The 23,394-nt window shown below is 36.4% G+C and overlaps 1 protein-coding gene across 10 annotated transcripts in view; it reads right to left on the bottom strand.

Moving 5' to 3' along the window:
• ATE1 (arginyltransferase 1) overlaps positions 1–23,394 on the bottom strand; it is a 163,508-nt gene that overhangs the window by 37,526 nt on the left and 102,588 nt on the right. For all 10 annotated transcript variants that reach the window (XM_057530771.1, XM_007173220.3, XM_057530773.1 and 7 more), the window contains one exon: positions 403–523. In XM_057530771.1, coding sequence (XP_057386754.1) covers positions 403–523 — 121 coding nt within the window. The remainder of the gene's footprint in view (positions 1–402; positions 524–23,394) is intronic.

Raw genomic sequence — 23,394 nt, 5'->3', positions numbered from 1 at the left:
TTTATTTGGTCCAACTGGTTGATACTTCTATCTTCTTTACATTGGCTTAATAATCCAGTGAACAATTTTTATGCACTGTGATAGTTGTAAAAGTAATGGAGAACAGTGAGAACAGCCCTCAAAGCATGTGAAAACAACCAAATGGAAGAAGCTGTGTCAGTAAGTAGCACAAGCACATGAGGCTTCTGCATTTACTTGCAAAACCATGACTGTGAGTGTTGTGTGTGAATGCACACGCGGCGTCTCCTTCTATCTGACAAACACACACATGTCCGTGCGCAGGCACTCACGCACACTCTACACTATATAAAAAGCTACCAGACCCTGTTAAGGGTCACAACCACGCAAGCGGATTCTGAAACAAAGCCAATGATTTCCGGCCAAGCTCTGCTCCAAACATACCTGCTTCTGGGTCCTGGTTGAAACGGCAGTACTTGGAGTTCTCAAGTGAAGGCAGGCACTGCTCAATGGGTACCCAAACATACGTCTCAGGACACAGCAAATCAGACGGTCTATACTGACCCTAAAGAGATGTGAAGAAAAAAGGCACAGGCATTACTAACGCAGTAACTTCCTAGTTACTAGGCTCCAGAATTCCAGGAAAAGTTTTAATCACAAAGTTCAATGAAGTCAACCAGAAACAGCTTTACTGTAAATACTAAACAACCCTATTAGTAATTGCTTTCCCAGCTCAAGAATGCACATTTGATTAAAAGGCTCTCAAACAAATGTATCGCCATTTGGGATGCCTGTGTTCATTTGGAAGATTTGAGTTTCTACTTTCTTTTGGAAGAAATATTCAACATATGACTCTTGCTGAGCTGATTGCTAAGAATACCCAGTTTCAAATTCAAGTTGTCTCTTAAGTGCTAGTTAATAACAAAGTGAAATTTCATATTTGACAGCATTATAATTTACATATGAAATGTTTTCCAAAATGGAATTTCACTATCCTTAGTCAGAATTTTTTAAATTTGTAAGCTCAGCTGATAATATTCTTTCCATTCTAATGTACTAAAAAGTACTGTCTGGTCAACATGCTTCCATGAGCAATCTAGACTGATAAATGTAAAGAAAGAAAAAATTTTTTAAATTACAAAAATTTCAGGGAAATATCTGTCATAATAATCCTCTAAAGTTTCTTCAAACACTCTATTTTAGAAAAAATGATTTATGTATTTATAACCCAATCATGTACCCCAAATATAAAACAAAGACTATACAACAGATACTGAAGAAAAAAATCATTCACCTAAGGGTAATTTGGTAGCCAGTTAACAGAGGACAGTGCAAATTATGTGAAATCATTTAGTGAAAATTTTTAGAAATATCAGTTAATTAAAATTCCACATATCTCTTCTCTAAATTTTAAAATTCATTATAGAGGTTAAATCTAAACATTAGTTTTCAATTTTTTTAACCTACAACCCATAGTAAGAAATACATTTTACATTACAACCTAGTAAACTTATATGCAAATATAAAACTAGAAACAAATCTTTTACTATAGAATGCTTACCCATGTTATGTAATCCTTTATTTTCTTTTCTACTCTACTTCATTTTTTTAAAATGATGCTCTTGGACTATTTAACACCAAAATTGCTTTCACAAATAGCAAATGGGTCACAAGCTCAGAGTTTGAAAAACACTATCTAGTGCAAACCCCATGACAACGAATACTGCTGCTTAAGGGCTTAGCACTGTTACACGGTTTTATATCAGAAAGGTGCTCTATAACCAGCCTACCATGTGTGAGCAACTAGTGAAGCATCACTTAGGTTTAAAATGAACACCACACCCTCCCAGCATTCAAAACATTCAGAAGTCTGTAAGCTAATGGAGAGACTGTACATAAAACGCATGCAAACAAATTAATTCCTTTCAAGAGGTTGGGAGAAGAGTTCAAGGAGGATATGGAGTTTTAATGGGAACTTAACAGATTCACTGGCTAAGTCTGGGGCAGGCTGGAAAGGAATGAGAACAATCTAGATGAAGATTACAGCATAAACAAAGATGCAGAGTTGGGCCTAGTACAAGATAACTGGGGAACATGAAATAGCAGAGCACTGCGGAAATGAAAAGGTAGGTTGGGGATCAGCTTCAGAAATCATGTTTTGCACTTTATTCTAGATGAAATGGGAATGCTTGCTGGCTGAGACAGAAGGCATGACAGTATGAAGACCAGAACTCAAGTCTCTGACTCTGATCTTCCTGCAGTGTTCACGGCATTGCTGATGCCTTACTGTCCTAGAGCAATAAAGGTCACCTAGAAGGGGCAGGTCCAGGTGGGGCACACACTCATCTAATATTAAAATTCGAAGCACAGGGTTATTTAGAAATGAATTACTAATTTACTTAGGAGGTGTAATAAAGCCAGTTATTCCACTGATATCTATGTTCTCAAAAGCAATGTCATTCTCTCCATTAATTCAGAAACTATTTTGTTGGGAACAGGGACAGTATGATGCGGTGCTGTCTACATTAACAAATCTGAACACTAGACAGCAGTCTAAAGCAGTGGTTCTAAATCTTTTTTTTTTTTTTTCCTTTTTGGTTATGGACTATTTTGAGAATCTAATGGGGGTGGGGGGAAGCTAAATATACAAGCTAAAGAAATAAAACTTCTAAGGGAAAAAAAAGGAGTAAATTTTCTTGACATTGGAGTATACAAAGATTTCTTAGAACACAAAAAGCATTAACCATAAAAGAAAAAACTGATGAATTGGACTTCATCAAAATTACACTGTCTTCAAAAACTTACTAAGAAAATAAATAGGCAAGCCAAAGATTGGGGAAAATATTACGAAAACCTGTTGTATTAGACAACATATTTGTATCCAAAACATATGAAGAATTTAACAACTCAATAATAAGAACAATCCAAATTTTTTAAAAGGCGAAAGACTTAAAAATTTTGCCAAAGATATATGAATACCTAAGAAACCCAACATCAGTTACCAGAAATGCAACTTAAAACTATAATAGGATACCACTGAATACCCACTAGAATGGCTAAAATTTAGAAGATGAATAAACATGTTCTGGCAAGGATTTGGACCATCTAGAACTTGCGTTGGTTTAAAATGGCATAACCATTTGGGATAAAATAAATATTCTTGTATACACATCATTTGTGCGTATGCCTAGGGTAAACTCCTTGGATTGGAATTGCTGGGTATAAGGGTTTTAAGTTTTATAGCACAAAACTGTTTTCCACTCAAGTTGTGCCGTTTTATATTTCCATCAGCAATGTTATGTATGCAAGTGCTACTTTCCCCACATTCTTATCGACAGCGTACTATCAAAACTTTCTATCTCTGCCAATCTGAGAAATGGCATTTCACTGTGGTTTTAATTTGCACTATGTATCTTTCCATATGTTTAAAGAAATTTGTATTTTTCTTCCTATAAAGCTGGCCCATTTTGTTGTTAGATTTATGGTCCTAGTAATTGAAAAATGCTTTATATATTAAGGAAATTAACCCTTAGTTTGTAAAATATGTTGTACTTTCCTAGTTTGTCTGTCTTTCGACTGTGTGTGCCATGCTCTTTTGCCGTGTAGAAACCTGGTAAACGGTCAAATTTATCATTTTTTAAAATGGCATCTGGGCTTTGTAATATAACTAAAAAGGTCACTTTCACTCCAAGATTATAAAAACATTTTCATGGTTTTTTTCTAGTACTTTTATGGTTTCACAATTTTGCATTTACATTTATGCTCCATCTGGAATTTATTCTGGTGTAAGGTAGAAGAAAAGGATCCAACCTAATTTCTTTCAGATGTTTACCAAGTGGCCTCAACATCATTTTTTAAACAATTATTTTCCCCACTGATTTAAAATTTAAAATGTCTTTTTGATTAACTTACTAAATTTCCAAATATATTTAGATCTCTTTCTGGACTTTCTATTTATTCTGTTACACTTCTGTCTGTGTAATCATGTAACAGTGCCATATAGTTTTAAATATTAAAGCTTTATATTATATTTTAATATAATATCTGGTAGAGCTAAACCCCCCTTATTGCTCTTCATTTGCAGAATTTTCTGGTTCTTCTTGCTTAATTATTCTATGATTCTGCATTTAGTACAAAAAGATTACCAATATGAATAAGGAAACAGTAATAAAAATGGATGGTGTATCTTGTCTATTGTGATGGCAGCATATAAAAGAGAATCCCAAGAATGTCTAGTAAAAGGGAAACATATCATCTTAAGTTAAAAAAAAACAAGAAAAAACAAAATAAAACCCAAAATATACAAATGACACCATTTTCTAATTTAAGATAGAACTAAATGCTGACTGGCTAAGATGCACAGATCAAATTTTTGCGAGGAGGGGGGAATCAGCCATCAACTGTGAGTCTCTTAAGATAAAAACAGATATATTCCATGCAGATATGCTGATTCATTAGCAGCCACCTGAATCCAGGGCCTGGATTTAACAATGATGCTGACAATAAAAAATACTCAGTCAATGAACATTAAATGACTCCTCACTATGTGACAGGCACTTGGTGCTGGGAAAAAAAGATGAACAAATGCATGTCTCTAGATAATTCACAGTCTACTGGGAGTGACTGACCTGGAGAAAGATAAAGCACACATAAGAATATATTAAGTGTGATCATGCACAACTGTCCAAAGTTCCTAAATTTTCACAATGTTCTTTTAATGCAGTACTTAATATTTTATTTTTAACTCTTTAAATACTCAGGTTATCTCACTGAAAAACCATACATGTACACATTTTAACTTCTGCTTATCCAAAATCAAATTTTAGATTAGGTTAAAACATTATTTTTCTCCTCACTACAGGCTTATTTCAGTGCTTTAAATATTGTCTCAAGCCATCAAAGAATGCGAAGAGTTTTATGAAATAAACCACTTTGAAATGTTACGCTTTCTAAGCTTAGCTGGTAGAGAGTTAAGTGACCAAACTACTTGCAGTTCGATTTAAAGTCGCCATCACACAAATGAAAAATGCAGAGGCTTGAAAGCTGCCCTGCCTTTCCAGCTAAGAAAATGAGAAAGGTCTGTATTAAGAATGTAATTACTTAAGGATTTGGACATACTTTCCCATGGTCAGAAGGAAAAATATTTAATCAACCTCTAAGTACATTCATTCATGTTGGAACAATGAGGTAAAAGCAGATTAATTCTCTCCTAGGGTGCTGACTTTTTGTAAATAAGAAGAAATCTGAGTTACCTCAGATTTCTAAAGTACTCAAAATTCTGAAAATGTGATTGGTCTAACAGGGCTTATCTTACAATTGTTCAGAACATTCTTTCAATTTGATCTACATGTTAGAAGATGAACTCTAGATTCCCCCCACGCTGTCCCCAAAAAGCACACTCAACAAGGACAGCACCAGAGGGAAATTTTACCAAGCAAGGACACCTATTTCAAGAGGGGAGGCCACAGGAGAGGATAATGTAGTTCAAGACAAGATGCCTGGAAAAGGTAAAAGCTGTCTTCTAAAAAGCCTAAACATAGAGGAGGAAATGCATGTGTTTCATCATTAATTAAACACTTCTGGTGAGGTGTAACTACCCAAGTCAAAGTCCTCAAAGAGAAGTAAGTTCAGCAAACTCTGTGATCTATAACTTCACCACCTGTTGTAACTTCTGGAGCTGTTTACAAACTGGCACTGTTTTAGAAGTGGAAAACAAACAAAGTGCCTCTACATTTTGAGCTGCCATACAAGAGTGAATATTCTACTCAGAGTATTCAATGATTTTCTTTTCTTTAAAGAAGACTACTTAGACTACTTGTAAAACACAAATTATACTACACCTCCCCCACGGGGAAAAGAAGAAAAAATTAAAATATAGTCATAATATTTCAATCAACTTTACAAGGCTGTCACAGATTAAAATTTGAGGAAATGCAAAAGTTAAATCTAAAACACTAGGGGGAAAAAAACCTAGCTAAATACATTTCCTGATCCATTTCTATTAAAAATAACTGCTTCTTCTGGAAGAGGAGAGCATACAATTTTGGGTTTTGGTCAATGGAATGAATTGGCATTCTCTTCACTTCCATGCCCTAGACCATAATTTGAAGAACATCTTATCATGCTGATCTAATTTTCTACACTATTAAAGAATCACAAAATAAATTATATGTAGAATATCTTAGTTTAGCAAAATATAATAGTCAGAATTTTGGCCTAAAAATTACATTTGATAGCCAGAGGTTAAAAACGCCTCACTATCATATCTTACCGAATAACAGTGAACACAGGTAGCCAAAGAGCATATAAAAGGGTATCCGGAAAAATTGGATTTCACAGTCATTAACAATTTCAGCAGAGATATTTTAAAACAGATTAACTTCTAATGAAAACACAGCCAACAACACGAGGAGACTTTCCCTCAGTTAAGGTATAACTAGTTAGAAATCTGAATTTTCCAAGGCAAAGGCAGTATTAACTAGTTGAAAGAGGAGCAAAAAAATGGTTCCAGCAAGCCCTGACAATCAATTTTTTTGCAACATTTTTATTGATACGTAATTCACATACCATAAAATCAACCCTTTCAAAGTGTAGTTTTTAGGGTATTTGTAAGGTTGTGCAATCACGACCACTATCTAATTCCATAACATTTTCATCACCCCAAAACGAAACCCCGTACCCACTGGCAGTGGCAGTGGCTCCCCAGTCCCTCTTCCCGAAAGCCCAGCAACCACTAAATCCACTGACAATCCATTTTAAAACGGAGTATTCGTCTGCATTCCCATCCTCCCTGTTTGAGGCAGAGTACAGGCCAAGCCCAAGACACAGCCTAGGGAGCCCCAAGTGACGTGGTGCTCGTTACCTTTCCAGCCTGTCTTCTAGCATCTTCCTCCTCGGCCACACAGGCTCCCCTGCTGGTCCTGGAACACTTCAGGCCTGCTCCCACCTCACGGCTTCTCACTGACTGTTCTCTCTTCTGGTCTTACGGATATTCCCGTGGCTAATTCTGTCATCTACTTTAAGGTTTTGCTCAGCTGTCACCTGCTCAATGAAACTCACCTATCTCCTCTACTGTCTTTCTTCCATAGGACTTCTAACATTGTTGTTAACTTTCTTTACTGTATCTATAGGAAACTCCTAGCTAAAATGACGTGTCAGGGATTTCAGTCTGATTTGTTCCCTGATGTATATCCCCAAACCTGCTCCAAGTAACAGCTGGATGAACAATGAATCCAGTACACGCTGCCCGTCCCTTTCCTCCTTCTTTCTCTAAACACAGCAGATGTTACTTTAACACACTCTTGTTTTGCACATTAACATGGCACACACGAACCAATCAACATTTGCCGAATTTGTATTTATGATGCACCTCCACCATATTTTCACTAAGACTAGTTCTCAACCTTTGGGAAAGTATTAAAAGTATAAGAACATTATCATGACAGAATCTATAAGAGTTACTGAAATTAAAAAGGAGTTCTCATACTCAAGAAGGTTAGAAACTACTAGTTCAAGTCAATTTGGCTTTTTTGCCCTCAAAGCTGAAAATATTTCTTCCCTTCTTTCACCGACATACACTTTCCTTTAAAGAAAAGTATAACTTTTCACATTAAGCTTCATTTTAAGAAAAGGAAGAGAAAATGTGACTTGGGAAAAGGCCTCTTCAAAAAAAAAAAAACAACCTCTTTGTTCAAGAGTTCAGCCGTATCACTTTGGTTGGTACTGACAAGAACAGTAACAATGAGTTCTTCCTGCGTTTGTTAAGAACACAGCCCTCATAATGATTTTGCGTATCATCCAAGTTAAGTCTTATAATGACGTAAAAAGGTAATGAAGATAGACATTATTTCTATTGCACAGATGAAACATAAGGTCATTAAATGGTAGTGATGAACTCAGAGCTAGGTTCCTGATTCCCATTCTCTTTCTATACCTAGATTTAGAAATATTCACAATTCTTTAAAGTATTTTCAAAATAACTTCAAAAAATCTTAACAATCACAACAGTTCAATATGCACAGGGTCTCCGCTCAGCACGGAGGAGGATGAGATGAAACGAGCCCAGGGAGGCACGCACTGTCGGCTAGGGGAAGGGAGGCACTTGTGGTCCAGTGACTTTCGCAGCCAGTGGTAGATGTAGGCTGGTGGGTACAAGACGCTACCGAAGCACAAGACGCTGCAACAGAAGCTCGGCATGGGCCACGACTCTGAGAAGGGCACCAAGGACTACAAGCAAGGTGTTGGCGGAACACAAAGGTAAAACAACTAGCTTTCTCTGGGGATTCCTCAGAAGTCTCCTCTGCAGTGTGTCTAAAATTCTGAGTAGCACCATGTTTGGAAAGAAAAATCAGGCACTTACCAACAGCAAATGTAGGCAGACCCAAGACCTGCATAGACCATGCCTCCCCACTGAGTTCCCAAATACACGTCTGTCAGAACTTCACCAAATGGGAAATGAAATGAGAAACAACTGTTTCAGCTCTACAGATAGTATGTGGTCCTTGTCTATGGTTTGGGAAGCTTCAAAAATAAATGTATTTTTTGCTTTACATTCAAAATGTTAACATTAGTTTAGTCATAAAGAGGAACTCCATCTGCTCTCTGAACAAATGCCAATGTCCATAAATTCAAATTTATTACCAGTAGGTATCTTTCTTTTTACTACAGAATGATGTGTTCAAAGTAACTTTCAAGTTCATGAATGGATCCTACTGTAACCTGGCATTATCTGGAGAAATATTATGAAACACATGGTTTTAAAATTATATTCTGGTTTCTTTTATCTCATCCTATCTAGATTCTTATAGAAGTACTTCTTACAATAGAACGCACAATTGATCAAAAATAAAAGAAAAACTTATTATTTACATTATAATGAAAAATGCCCTATAACAATCCTGAAGAAAGCAATGAAATTACTAAACACTCCTTTTAAAACAAATTCCCCATGTTAACAGGTCCACTTTTTGATTATAGTAAATCCAGAAATACATGATTTTAGTTTCTAAAGGGCTTTATTATCTTTTAAAAAGCTTTTTTTTTAAGGGGGACCTTGAAAAGACATGTGTGAACCCCAATGCATTCAGGACTACATATGACACAGAAAAATCTCTTTGAATATTACATTTGTCTTTGTATGAGTTTAAAAAACATGCAAATGAGAAGTTATTTCTTCCATTAAAGTTAAAGGATTTGAGACTGTTATTTTTCTTAGAAAAAAGTCAGAATAGTAAAGAAATGCTTTCATATGACATTCACCCAAGTTAGCATTCTCGGCTTTTAATTGGAAACATCTGGGGATGGGCTTGGCCGATTGCAATAAAATTGAAATTACCAATTCTCACCCTGCCATTTTGAGGGTATTCTGTTTTTACAGTTTTCAAATTAAAACCAAACGGACTTTCCTTTGAACTCTGGTCCTGAAGCAAAGATCTTTATGAGATTTCACTCTCAAGAATACTTATAAATATTTTGAAAAATAGGAAGGATTTCATGAGTACTTGAGGATAAACCAGCAGAATTTGTTTTAAAAGTTCAAGTTAAATTAAAATGTAAGAACACTGGAAAGACAATATTATTTAAATACACACACATACACACATACACACACACACACACACACACACACACAGTGAACACCAATAGCATTGAACAAAAAAAGAAAGAAAGATTAACTAGACATTTAAGTCTTTTATCAGGTAAAGTTGTTATCAGTATCCCGTTTTTCCACAATAAACCTATTGATTTTACTAAAACCAATAGCTTAAAGAGAGGTTCTAGCACTACATAAACAAAAATAGTTCAAAATAATCCATTAGAGTGGGCTGTACCTGCAAAGAAAGCGAGTAAGAATAGGGCTTATTAAATCCAGTCTTTTCCCTGAAAGACAACACCAATGGAATCCCATCCACAAAGTACTCCAGCAGACCCCTTGCTCCCTGATTTCGTTATATAAACAGAGATTGACTTTATCAGTCCCCAGGAGAGTGCTTGAGAAGGAACTCGAGCTGCTCTGTTTTCAGAAACTGTGTTTGGCTTGTGCCATGCTCAGCTGGTGAGGTGAGCTGAGACCAGTGAAGACAAAGGGCCTAAACATCTGAATCCATTTGTGTTCCCCAAATTCTGAAAGCCCACAGATGTACTCCATGTGCTGCCAGGCTAAGCTTTGAAAATTTAAAAATACATATTTTTTCCACTGACAAACAGAAAGTGATGGTATTCTGTGTTTCTTTAATTAAAATCCAAGAGTTCGCAAAGGCTCCAGGACTTAATTTAAATCTTCCTTAAGACTGGGCTATTTATTTTACTATTAGCAAATAATAGAGAATAAAGATTCTAATTCAGTTTTAATCACAAGCTTTGCTTTTATTTTGGAAACCCTGGGTTAATCTTTTTTTCTCCTAGAAAATACAAAGAAAGCTTGTGAAGAAAAGATTCAGGGAGTCAACTTACAGCACAAATTTAATTTCAAACCAAAGGGTCATAAGTTGAAAAGGATAAAGGGAAAAAAAAAAACCAAAAAACGATAGAATTCAAGATGAAGACAAAGACAATAATGTAAGGGAAAAATAAAAAAATCCAAAGCTTCTTTAATATCTGTTAAAGATTAAATATTCACATGCATATTCATGTAGATGTATATGTATGTTGTATTAAATTTGGCCTTCACCATATTGGTAAGAAGAATCAATTTAGGTGTTTGCTTTTTCAGGCTATTGCTTGGAAAACAGCACTTAGAATCACTGGTTCTGCCACTATCGTAGGTGAAATCATCCTTACCTGGACAACAGTGAGAAGGGCTGATTTCAAGTTCTCCCTCTTGAAGCTACCCTCCTACTGACACCAGGGAGAAATGATTGTGAAATTCTCTATTTTTAAAATGCTTTACTGGCTCGCCAAATCTACAGTAAAGTAGATGACCCTTCTTAAAGCAAAAAAAATTTCATAGACCTTTATAAGCTAATGCAACATTAGTTTCACTTGATGAGAAATTACACAAGATAAAAACCCACTACAAATTCATTAATGCTTTTAAATGAGTTTGGATGTTACTAATCACAACAGAACCTATATATGTTTGTAGAATGATGGCAGCATAATCACATGTTTGTTAGTCTGTATCCACATTGTGCACATGGATTCACAGACTTTTTGTGAAAGCTCCCTGGTTTAGAGACATCAAGTATCTTGAGCGTAAGGCACAAGGCCCGCTGTCAGTCTACTCTCTTACCCCCGCATCCTCACCCAGGGCACTCACATCTAGGCACAGGCCGTTCTACCTGGGGTGACTTCCAATTTGGTCTAAATGACTACTGCATATTTGAAACCGAACCTAAATGCTGCCTACTCTTTCCTTAGCAAGCTTTCCTTGGACTCTGCTTGACCTCACCACCAACTGAGCTCTCATTCCTGCAGTTAGCAGGTAATTATGAAATGCCAACCATGCCAGGCTGCATGCTAAGGTCCAGGGCATACCATGGTGAATGGTAACATGGCCATTTTCAGTTCTCAGGGACCTTTTAATCTAGAAGGGGAGATGACTTCAAGGAAATAATCATACGGAAACATAATTACAAAGTATGGCAAATACTATGAAGAAAAAGCACATCAGATAGTGTAACAGGGAAATCTAATTTAGATTGGGAGGGTCAGGGTTGATGTCTTTTGGGTTTCTAGAGAAATCTATCGTAGAACTTAAAACAATCTATTGGAGTTGTCTGTTCACAGGCTGTGCTTCTCATACCCCTCCCACCTCCATAATCCCAACTTGGAGTTTCCCAAGAGCTGGGAATACATCATTTCTTTGCATTTCTTGTGACTTGGTGGAATTCTTTCAATGGACTGAGTTCTCAAAAAATACTTACTGAATGTTTATTGAATTAAACGAAATTGTGTCAACTTACATTCCTTAAAAATAGAGAATCAGATCATTTTAAAACTAGAACAGCCTCAGACCTCCCTAGTCAGTATCCAGTCTCATTTTCATATTTAAAATATGGGGCAGGGATGAGGGCTAGTTTTAGCAACTTAAGGCCAATTATTAGTAAAGCCAAGATTAGAAGCTCAAACTCTTTATTCTTTTTGTTAAAATTCCCAAGCTAAAACCAAACATAAGTATGAATACCTAAAGTGTGTCAGCAATATCCTATGTACCCCTTTATGAAAATTTGCCTAATTAAAATTATTTAGGATTTGGACCTTTTAGAAACATATTACTGGCTTTTTTTTTTTAACATTCTTTTTTCAATTGATATGCCCTGAGTCAAACAAATGCTAAAAAACAGTTCACAACAAATCCACAGCTTTAATAAAGTCAGTAAGCTGTCTCTGATTGATCATGTCTCTAACTGGAGCTATTATTTTTTTGCCAGTAAACATTTTTCAATGCCTAAAACCCTTAATCGTAAAAGTCTGTTTAATTACACCCCTGAGGGAAATAAGAAGTTAGCTATAACCTCATATTTATCCCAGGGGTGTGATCTTTGGTAATCATTCCTTTTCTTCTGCCTGATGGAAAATTCATCACAAATGACTTAAATGCTTCAAGTTAAGGATAACCTTTTCCCCCTCAACTGTGTAGCAGTAGGAGTCCTGGTAGAATTTACATCCTATCCCCTTGAATGTCATCAGTATTCTGTGTGTCTCTGCAAGAAAGGCCTTGGTAGAAGGTTAATGTAACAGCTTTGTGCAGTGCCTTCACTTCAGCAAGCCAAAAAGATACCTAATACATTATTTCCTTCCTTTCTAAATGATCAGTTATGTAATTATGAAGGACACAATCACTTTAAACTTAAACATAGCTATTCAAAGGGTGAGCAACTCAAGTCCACTCACAGAATTTTAGATAAATTATTAAGATGAATTTACTATGTTACAAACACAAAATAATCTTGGATGACAACTTGAAAAACCTTACTTCTTCATTCCTTCTAAGACATCCATCCTAAAATCTCGTACTGGTCCAAACTCAATGTTGTTAGAATAGAATTTAGAGTTACAAAGATACTTAGGATCACAGTAACATGAATGTCTCTGTAAACGTTGTACTTTTATCCATTTTTTAGCCCATTACAAAACCACATATGCACCAAACACAGAAACTCTTTTTGATGTAAGGATTTTTAATGTTTTTATGCATGGTTTTAAAGTGTTATTTAGGACTTAATTTTTAAACATATGTATTTTAAAAAGTTAAATATATGAAAGGAAGTTTTCAATGGCTACACCATTAAAATAAAGTTCTTCAATAATGATATCACCTTTGACATACACAAAAAATACATCATCTCAAAATTTTAAGGAGCCAGTCATCGGGAACTCCCTGGCGGTCCAATGGTTGGAACCCTGCACTTCCAATGCAGGGGGTACGGGTTCAATCCCTGGTCAGGGAACTAGTATCCCACATGCCGCATGACACAGCCAAGAAAATATTAAAAAAAAAAAAAAAAAAAAAAAGGAGCCAATCATCACCTTTCCACCCAATAACAGTTTGGCGACATCAAAGTATCATAATTATCTTGTCAGTTTACCACATCAGAACTCTCTGGAAATAGTATAAATAAAACTGAAGCTGAAATCTACAACTTCCAGATGTGGGAAAGTATAATTTTTGAGAAGTTACTATTATGCAGAGCCTGAAACTATGCTATCTCTATGGTTTTCAGCCTAAAAGTGTGGAGCACTGAGTATATTTGGAAGCTTCTGATCTGCACGCCATCTATAGGCTTCTGGTGATGTAGCATCTGAGTGATACAAAGTGGTACGTAGCACAAACTCTAGCAATGACTCTTCAGTATCATTATGAGCTCATAGGTCTAAAGATATTTAATGTGTTTCGATCCACTGCAGTTATCATTTTTGATGCTCAAATTGTTCATATTTTGGCCAGCGGGAGTCAATTTAAGTTGGCTCCAGAGAGCTTCCGACATAACCCTAGTAGTTTATGACAGCTTCCATGCTTGCAGACTTCATTTTATCTTCACGTAGACTGTTTAATAAAGGAATTTTAACTATCCTCAATCTTCACTGTTTCTGAGCAGTGAATTTGAAAATCTATCACTAAATAAATCAAGCCTTCATCCAGTTACCTAACTTTAGTCTTGGGGAACAGTATAATCTATGAGAATCTGAGTCTCCTTCCTGTAACAACAGCAGGAAGCACTTACCAGATGACTGCGAAGAATCACACAAGACAAAATTAAACGTAAGCTTTCCAAAGCACTTTTAGCAAATACCTAGCTTTAAATGAAGGGCATATAAAAAATATCTAAAAACTAGAATAAATCAAATGTACTGGGAGCAAAAAAAGGAAATTTATTGTATTTTCAGTTCAAATTTGAATAAAGAACTAAATAAACAAATGTCTAATTTTTTTTCTTTCTATAAGTTGAAGTCACCCATTTTTAGTAAAGATTATGTCTATATATAATTAAAGAAATAATTTTAGTATTATAAGGCATGGTGATTATCCCCATTTTACAGATAAAGACATTGAGGCTTAGAAAGTCTGTACATATAATAAGTCATGAAACCAAGCTTTGAACTCAGCTTTTGCATCTTTGGAAGCTTGATCTTAATTCTGCTTTCTCCTGATGAAATGGTAATTAATGTTTAAATTCTACAAGGAAGTATATTTATAGGCCAACTTTCAGCAGCATTTCACTAAAGGAATGCATAGATATTTAAATTTTAAATGTCTGCAACCAACTGGAATTATGAAATATGTTTTTAAAGGTCCTAATGTTCAGAAGAAATTGTGAAAAAAATTCTACTACTGGGAAAAAGGGGGAACAACTATTCACAGTCTCAAAGAAGGACCCCACAGGTTACTTACTAATTGCAAAGGGAATAAAAACAGCTCTACAGTGGAGAAATCTGCTAGTCCACCTGAACCACACCTGTAATGGGACAAACTGACTTCAAGGGACTCCAGATGTGATGTCCTGAGATTGCACAGCATCACCTGGGTAGTGTTCTGACCAAAAATGTCCTACCTGAATAAAATTATGAAGAAATCATCAGACAAATTCAAATCATGAGACCTTAAACTCTTCAAAAATGTCGATGTTGTGAGAGCAAAAAAAGCAAAGTTATAGTTCTAGATTAAATGATACTTTAAAAACACATAAAACTAAATGGAATATATAATCATTGATAAGATCTCAGTCTGAGGGAAAAAAATAAAAGACATTACTGAGACAACTGGAAAATTTGCATATTGACTATATATTGGGTTGAATTATTGTAGGAATATTAGATTTCTTGTGTGTGATAATGGTATCATAGTTAAGTATGAGAATATCCTTGTTCTTAGGAGATCCATGCTGAAGTACAATACTTGGGGTGAAATGTCATAATCTCTGAAACTTATGCTCAAATGGTTTAGCAGAAAAAAACACATGCATACATAAAATTATATATGCATACATACAAAGAGTTAAAACAAATATGGCAAGATGCAGATAGTTGGTGACTCTAGGTGAAGCTATATGTGTGTTCACTATACTATTCTTTTTCACTATACAACTTTTGTGTAGGTTTGAAATTTTCAAAATTTGGGGAGAAAATCAGATTTAATAAAACACATACTTCTCTCTACCATTCATCTGTGCTCCTATAGCATTCTGCTCCTTTTTTCTAGAAGTTACCATATTTGATCTTGCAGGATAATTTTGTAAATGTTTATCCTGTCCAAGTGCTCCTTGCAGACAGGGTCTATATCTCATGCATCAGCACCAGCAGGGTAACTTACTGCAGGTTCTCGACGTGCCTCATTTACTAGCAGGTCTAGTGAATGCTGGCTGAATTAAATATTTGCTTTTTCCAAGATAACACCATAGTGGTGACAATAAATGGTTTTTAACAATACTATAAAGCACTCACAACAGAGTTATTTCATGACTGATAAACTATACTATATAATCATTTAAACTCAGAACAATTTTTAAACTGTTAAGTATCTGGAAAGTTCAATAAAAAAGAAAGGAAAAGTAAATGAAGTAATCAATCACCATTATGTTTAGTCTGTAAACCACTATGAAGTAACTAATGGTTTATTACCTCATACAGTATAAGTTTAAATTTTTGTAGGTAAAAATCCATTTTAAAATTTGTATCCCAAGTTAGTAATGTGTATTCTAGAGACATGAGGGCAATTTAATCACTGAACTTCACACAGCAAATTGTTCTGATAGTTGGGTCTCCTGATTGTAGAAGAATGGCTATAATGTGCTGGATGATGAAGACGATAATAATGCTAATTCAGACGTGTAGAGGCTGGGCCAGCAGGGAGTAAGTGGAAGGTTAGTGGCAACCCGGAGAGCAGGAGTCAGCAAACCATGGCAATGGGCCGAATTTGGGCTGCTGCTTGTTCACATATGGCCCACAACCTAAGAATGGTTTTTACCTTCTTTAATGGTTGAAAATAAATCAAAAGAAGAGTAATAGCTCACGACATGTGAAAATTTTATGACATTCAAATTTCAGTGTCCATAAATAAAGTTTTCCTGGTGCCCAGCCACGCCCATTTGTCTGCAAATCTTCTGCAGCTGCGTTCACTACAACGGCAGACCGCATGGCCTGAAACTGAAGATTTACAATTTGGTCCTTTACACTATGACTGCCAGGGAGAGAAATTTCAATTTCCAGGAGACAATGAGGACCCATGCGTGTGTTTATCTTGTGATTTTCATGGGGGCGCTACACGTCTGTGAATTTTTCTATATGTATAGTATGACTCAATAAAAAGGTTTCTTTAAAAAAAAAAACAAACCTATTATTGTGAATTTCAGGGGGTAAGAAAGATGTAACATCCTCAATGTTTCCAAAATTAAACATGTAAAACATTGATTTTTTTTTTAAAGCCATTGTCAGAACCAGGGTTTGATTTGTGACAGAGGCCAGACTATGGCTGGCCAGAGATGGAAACTACAAAGATCAACCTGAGCAAGTCATTTAGAGAAGGTTCCAGAAAACTAAAAACAGCCCAAGCAAGTAGACAGTAACAGTAGGACCCAACTTCAGTAACAGACAGACCAACATAGATTAGGGTTTAAGAGCAAGATTCCAGGATCTAGGAGGACTGGAAGAGTGAGGCACATTAACATGGCTTTGAGTTAACACTTAAGTGGCAACTACGGAAGTGTACGAGCACAAAACCACATTCAGTGACCCTCAAATCCTACTAATATGCCAGGATTGAAGGCTTGCATGTGACTATATGGCAATATTTACTCATTAGACCTCTTTAATCACAATTTGAGTATCTTCAAGCAAAGATATACTTACGTAGATAAAGCAAATATCTATAAATATAATAGAATAATTTATAGCAAAAGGCATCTTATCCGAAGTGAACAGGACTAGTAGTGGTGGGTTCACTGAAAACGTCCATTACAGTGTGTGTGGGCTGGGGGGGATTCATACAAACATATATACCTTTAACACTTGAAGGTAAAATGTATAACTGCACATTCATTAGCCATTCTTAGATTTAGCACCAAGCCTTTTCTTTGAGGATGCATCACTGTGACTGTAGGTTACTGGTTCTTTAAAGTGCAGGGAGAACATATTCTTAGGAAACTGTAGAATCTTTCCAGATTTTTATGGACTTTTTTACCTTAAACGCTTTTATTTATCTCATCCACAACTAATTCAGCAGCAATTTTTTTATGACTCAAATTAAGTTTAACGCAAGTAACTAAAGCATCTTTTAGCAGTTTACTTAACATTTAAATAAACTGTATCATTACCATAACTAGTAAAAACTGGCATAGAAAACTGATGGAAACAGACATGCATGGATACTAAATTATAGTCTACCAGCCATAATCATTCAGACTGCCATGGCGCTGGGTGAGTTTTATGGAAGGAATGGAAGAGCATCAGCAGATAAACTGAACACAGAAGGAACAGATTCAAGGCACTGGGCAAGGAGGAGCCAGAGCCTCAGCTATTAAACCTGGACACAATGCTTATCCACCACAGCACAGTTAGAGAGTTCTTCTGTTCTGGGGGTTGAGGGTGAAAGTTGAAAAGGTGCAGCTGCAGGAAGATTAGGTGACCCTACGTAGGTGCTGAAAGAAAGAAGTGGAATAAAGTCAGGACAGAGCCACTGTTGTACTGTAGATGGCCTAAGAAAATAAAGCTAAAGAAGGAAAAACAAAAAAACAAAAATGGCAAAAGACAATTATCTACTTTCATATTCTTTGCGGTATCCCTCATTTTTTCTGTTAAACTGTAGAGAAATAAATTTAAAAAGAGAATTTTTATTTCCCTTATTACAAAGGGGGCAGACATCACTGAGTTACTCAATTTTTCTTATAATCCTCTTGAGAACTTGCAAACTAAGGCTGGGAAGTACTGAAAGTACAAAAGCAACCTTTTAGTACTTCAACTTGAAATTAAAATAGCCACAAGAGACCAGCACTACTGACTCCTAAAAGGTAGGATAAAATGTATCAGCACCTAAATAAATCCAAAAAACTGTAGGAACAGAGAAATAAACTTACATTTCATCAGTTTATAAGAACTAAACACAGTCAAGTAAAAAATTAAAATTAGTGTAAAATTAATGTAAAATTAATTTAGTGTAAAATTTTGAGAGAAAACAGAAAAATTAAAATCAATTTGTTTATTTTTCCTAAAACAGGAAGTATCCAGTTATACTCCTGTGTATGTTTACTCATCTAATTTTAAGTAGCTTCTAGTATATGATGTTCCTCTGCTCTCCTTGGAAGAAAATGTCTCAAATGAATAGACACACAATATGGGTGGATTTCTTATATTCAGCATGAATGTGCAGAAGAACGAATTCTGTGACAATGTCTCAAAAAGAAATATACAAAAAGATGCTTGCCATGAGTTACTTATAACAAAAAGAGGTGGAAAGAACTTAAACGTATAGTAATAGCTCGATAAATTGCGGCACGTTATTAGAACATTTACAGCCACTTAAAATCTGAGGGATATGAAAGATTCAAGGAAATTAGGAAAATACTCATGAAACAAGTGGAAAAAGGTAGAAAAGAACACTGCATACGTCACCTACCAACTGTGAGGGAAAAAGAAATGCATGTATATTTACAAAAGCCCAAGGAAATACAGCACAATGTCAACAGTGATTAGCCCTGGGTGAGAGAACTGTAGGCAATTTTTATTTTGAATATTCCCCTTATTTATTCCCTCTTCCACAAAAGGAATTATTTTTAAAATTAAAATGAAAACAATAGATTAGGGGAAGGGCAAACAGAAGAAGGTAACAATCATCTCAAGGAAGGTACTTCTGCAACTGCACAAATTACTCCACCCAATCAACTAATAATTCTCACACCCCCAGAAGTGATACCAATTCAAACAGTTAAGGAGATTTTTGATGCTTTTCAGAAACATTTATGTATTTTACTCAGAAAATCAAGCATGTCTGATCTTCAAGCAAGGCCACAATATTAAATAAAATGCAGCAGCTCCTCCACCCCTTGGAGCTGGTAACCTAGAATATCATGTTCCCTTTCAAGTGGGAAACAGAAAACACATACACACACACACACACAGTGGCTACCTGTGACAGAGTGCCAAGAAGTACACCACCAAAATTAACAACCAAGTCTGGACACACGTTTATAATGTCAACTACATCACCATACATTGTAAGATACACATCAAGGTTTTTTTAATGTGAAAAAGAGAAAACAAAATGCATGTTTTAGAATAGATGAAATCTGGACTTATACAGCCTGTGAAAACTCAGAGTGCTTTTAAAACCTACATGAAAGTCTTCACACTGGAATTTCCTACAAGGGAAGCAATACAGCACAGCTTTAGCCTCAGTCTACCTGAAGGGAAATCCTCCAACATTAACTAGTTGTATGTTAGTTACAGACTTCTCATTCATAAAATGGTGGGAAAAATAACACCTCTGTCTAGGATTGTTGCACCTGAGCTAATAATGACAAAACATTTACTTATAAAATGTACCTGGCATACAGTAAGCAAAGTACTTTGGAGTGAAGAATCACACAGTATAACCAACTTACTTTCAAATAGTTTTAAAAAATGTGTGTGTAAATGTATAAACACACATTCACATACCTATGTATATACAGGGGTTAGGGGGAGACAAGGAGGTGAATCTGAGTGAGGGTACATATGTTTTCTTTGTATCATTCTTATTCTTGTGACTTTTCTGAAAGCTTGAAAATATTTCCAAATAAACAGTTAAACATATAAAAAGAAAGTCTACCATTGGACTATTAATTATAATACAATAATAGAACTGAGCCCTCTGGTTTTACTATCTCACTTAGAATACTAACTGAGGGCCTCAGGCCATGTCTGGAAATGGCAAGGTTTCCAAAGCAGAGCGGGATTAACAAAACTATCACGCCCCATGCTCAGAAAACAAGTAAAACTGCTTGCCAGACTCTCATCTAAGACTCACTCACCAATCCTACTAAGCTGACTCCAACAGAGAAATTTAGCAAAGCCTCTGGGAATGAGTTTATTAGAATTAATCTGAATTAAAGCAATAAAAATACTTAGCATCTCTCTAGATTCTTCTTTCTAAGATTCTGTAACCAAAAATCTGAAAGTATTTTTACCATTCTCATGATGTTTTCCTCGTGAGCCAGGAGCAGTGTAACAACACAGTGCTGTCCTGGAATATATGAGACCTTGAATACAGAGAGGACAGAAACTTCCCCTCGACAAACTTTACTCCAAATTCTTCACTGAGATACGTAGCTACAGTCTACGCGACTCCATAACACAAGCACCCCCAGGGCACTCTGTAATTTTTCCTCAGTTCATCTAAAACTGATCGGAAGAGAATTAATTATTTCACACTAAAATAAATAAATAAATGATAACAAAGAGGGGAGAAATGGATATTTAAAAAAATAAAAAAGAATCCTTATTTTCCTCAGACTCCAAGTCTTTATGATTTCTGGCCCATCAAGGTGGCTGTGCAGCACTTAAAATTTTTTTCCACCTTGAAATGCAAAGAAATGCAGCTACTTAGTTTAAATGAGTTATACATGTCTGATTTTCACTATTTCAACTTATTATTTTGTCCCTTAATAAAATTATTAATGAAAAGAATTAAAAACTTTATTGAGGAATTATGGAAAAAAGAAAATACACATTTTCTGTTTAATTTTCTATGACAATGCCCCTCCCTTCTCTTTATCATAATTTGGTTTGAAAAACAAGTTCAAGACTGCCTAGGCAAACATGCAATAAGAAGCAGCAAAACTCCGGAAAAATTAAATATAAGTTAAGCCTGGGTAGTTCCAAGTTACAAAAGCAACTATTACATTTCTTAGGAAAAACTATGAACTCATTATCACCACCACCTTGTTCTCAGTTTCCACAGATTTGGGCCAAAAGAGTTGAGATGGCCCTCTCTCTGTCTCCAAGGTATGAAAGTCATGTGTCTCTTTCATGACAACAAAGATGTCTGTCATCATTCTGTTTCTCAAAATTCTCAGGGAAGAAAATTCTCAACCTCAGTAGTCTGTTTCAGTATGTTAAAACTTCAGATAATATAATATTCTCTTCCATCTTCTCACATTAATTTTTAAGTCAATGTTTTTTGTGTAGCATTTATCTCACTAAATACTACAACAAGCCCAGACACAAACATGGCTAATCAACCACTCTTGTGAACCCTCCATAATAATCCTAAGGACGACATCTTGGAAATAGAAGATGAAATGTCCCACTGATTGGAAAGAGTAAAAACTACTTATGATATGGAATTTTACCAAGTCCTGTTTATACAGAATACTTTACCAGCTCTTTCTCTCCTTATTCTTCATCTCAGCCTTGGATGGGCAAGTGGTTCATTTATGTGGACATGCCTATGTAGGTACTTCCCGCAACACTGAGCACCCAGGGAACTGGCACAGCTGTTGCCTTCTCTAACGCATCCATGCTGCTGACAGACAAGCTTACTAGTTTGGCTCTTTAAGTTAAAGAACCAAAATAAATTCACTCAGGTCCACTAAGTGGCTAGTACTAATGGTAGAGGGGAAAAGAATATTTTAGGGAGGAACATAAGAAAATGAGGGTAGAGGCAAAATTGGTTCAAGATGGCAGAGTGGAAGGACGTGTGTCCACTCCCTCTTGCGAGAGCACCGGAATCACAACTAACTGCTGAACAATCATCAACAGGAAGACACTGGAACTCACCAAAAAAGATACCCCACATCCAAAGACAAAGGAGAAGCCACAGTGAGACGGCAGGAGGGGCGCAATCACAATAAAATCAAATCTCATAACCTCTGGGTGGGTGACTCACAGACTGGAGAACACTTATACCACAGAAGTCCACCCACTGGAATGAAGGTTCTGAGTCCCACGTCAGGCTTCACAACCTGGGGGTCTGGCAACGGGAGGAGGAATTCCCAGAGAATCAGACTTTGAAGGCTAGTGGGATTTGACTGCAGGAATTCGACAGGACTGGGGGAAACAGAAACTTCACTCTTGGAGGGCATACACAAAGTAGTGTGCACATCAGGACCCAGGGGAAGGAAGAGTGACCCCACAGGAGACTGAACCAGACCTACCTGCTAGTGTTGGAGGGTCTCCTGCAGAGGCGGGGGGGGGGGGGGGGCGGGGGGGCAGTGGTTGTGGCTCACCGTGAGGACAAGGACACTGGCAGCAGAAGTTCTGGGAAGTACTCCTTGGCGTGAGCCCTCCCAGAGTCCGCCATTAGCCCCACCAAAGAGCCCGGGTAGTCTCCAGTGCTGGGTCGCCTCAAGCCAAACAACCAACAGGGAGGGAACCCAGCCCCACCCGTCAGCAGACAAGTGGATTAAAGTTTTACTGAGCTCTACCCACCACCAGTCCCTCCCATCAGGAAACTTGCACAAGCCTCTTACATAGCCTCATCCACCAGAGGGCAGACAGCAGAAGCAAGAAGAACTACAACCCTGCAGGCTGTGGAACAAAAACCACATTCACAGAAAGATAGACAAGATGAAAAGGCAGAGGGCTATGTACCAGATGAAGGAACAAGATAAAACCCCAGAAAAACAGCTAAATGAAGTAGAGATAGGCAATCTTCCAGAAAAAGAATTTAGAATAATGATAGTTTAGATGATCCAGGACCTCGGAAAAAGAATAGAGGCAAAGATGGAGAAGATGCCAGAAATGTTGAACAAAGACCCAGAAGAATTAAAGAACAAACAAACAGAGATGAACAATACAATAACTGAAATGAAAAATACACTAGAAGGAATCAATAGCAGAATAACTGAGGCAGAAGAACAGATAAATGACCTGGAAGACCGTATGGTGGAATTCACTGCTGCGGAAGAGAGTAAAAAAAAAAAAGAATGAAAAGAAATGAAGACAGCCTAAGAGACCTCTGGGACAACATTAAACTCAACAACATTCACATTATAGGGGTCCCAGAAGGAGAAGAGATAGAGAAAG

The sequence above is a fragment of the Balaenoptera acutorostrata genome, chromosome 16, assembly GCF_949987535.1.
Source record: "Balaenoptera acutorostrata chromosome 16, mBalAcu1.1, whole genome shotgun sequence".
Taxonomy (NCBI): domain Eukaryota; kingdom Metazoa; phylum Chordata; class Mammalia; order Artiodactyla; family Balaenopteridae; genus Balaenoptera; species Balaenoptera acutorostrata.
The sequence above is the reverse complement of the archived record's forward strand: the minus strand, read 5'-3'. Positions and strand labels throughout refer to the sequence as shown.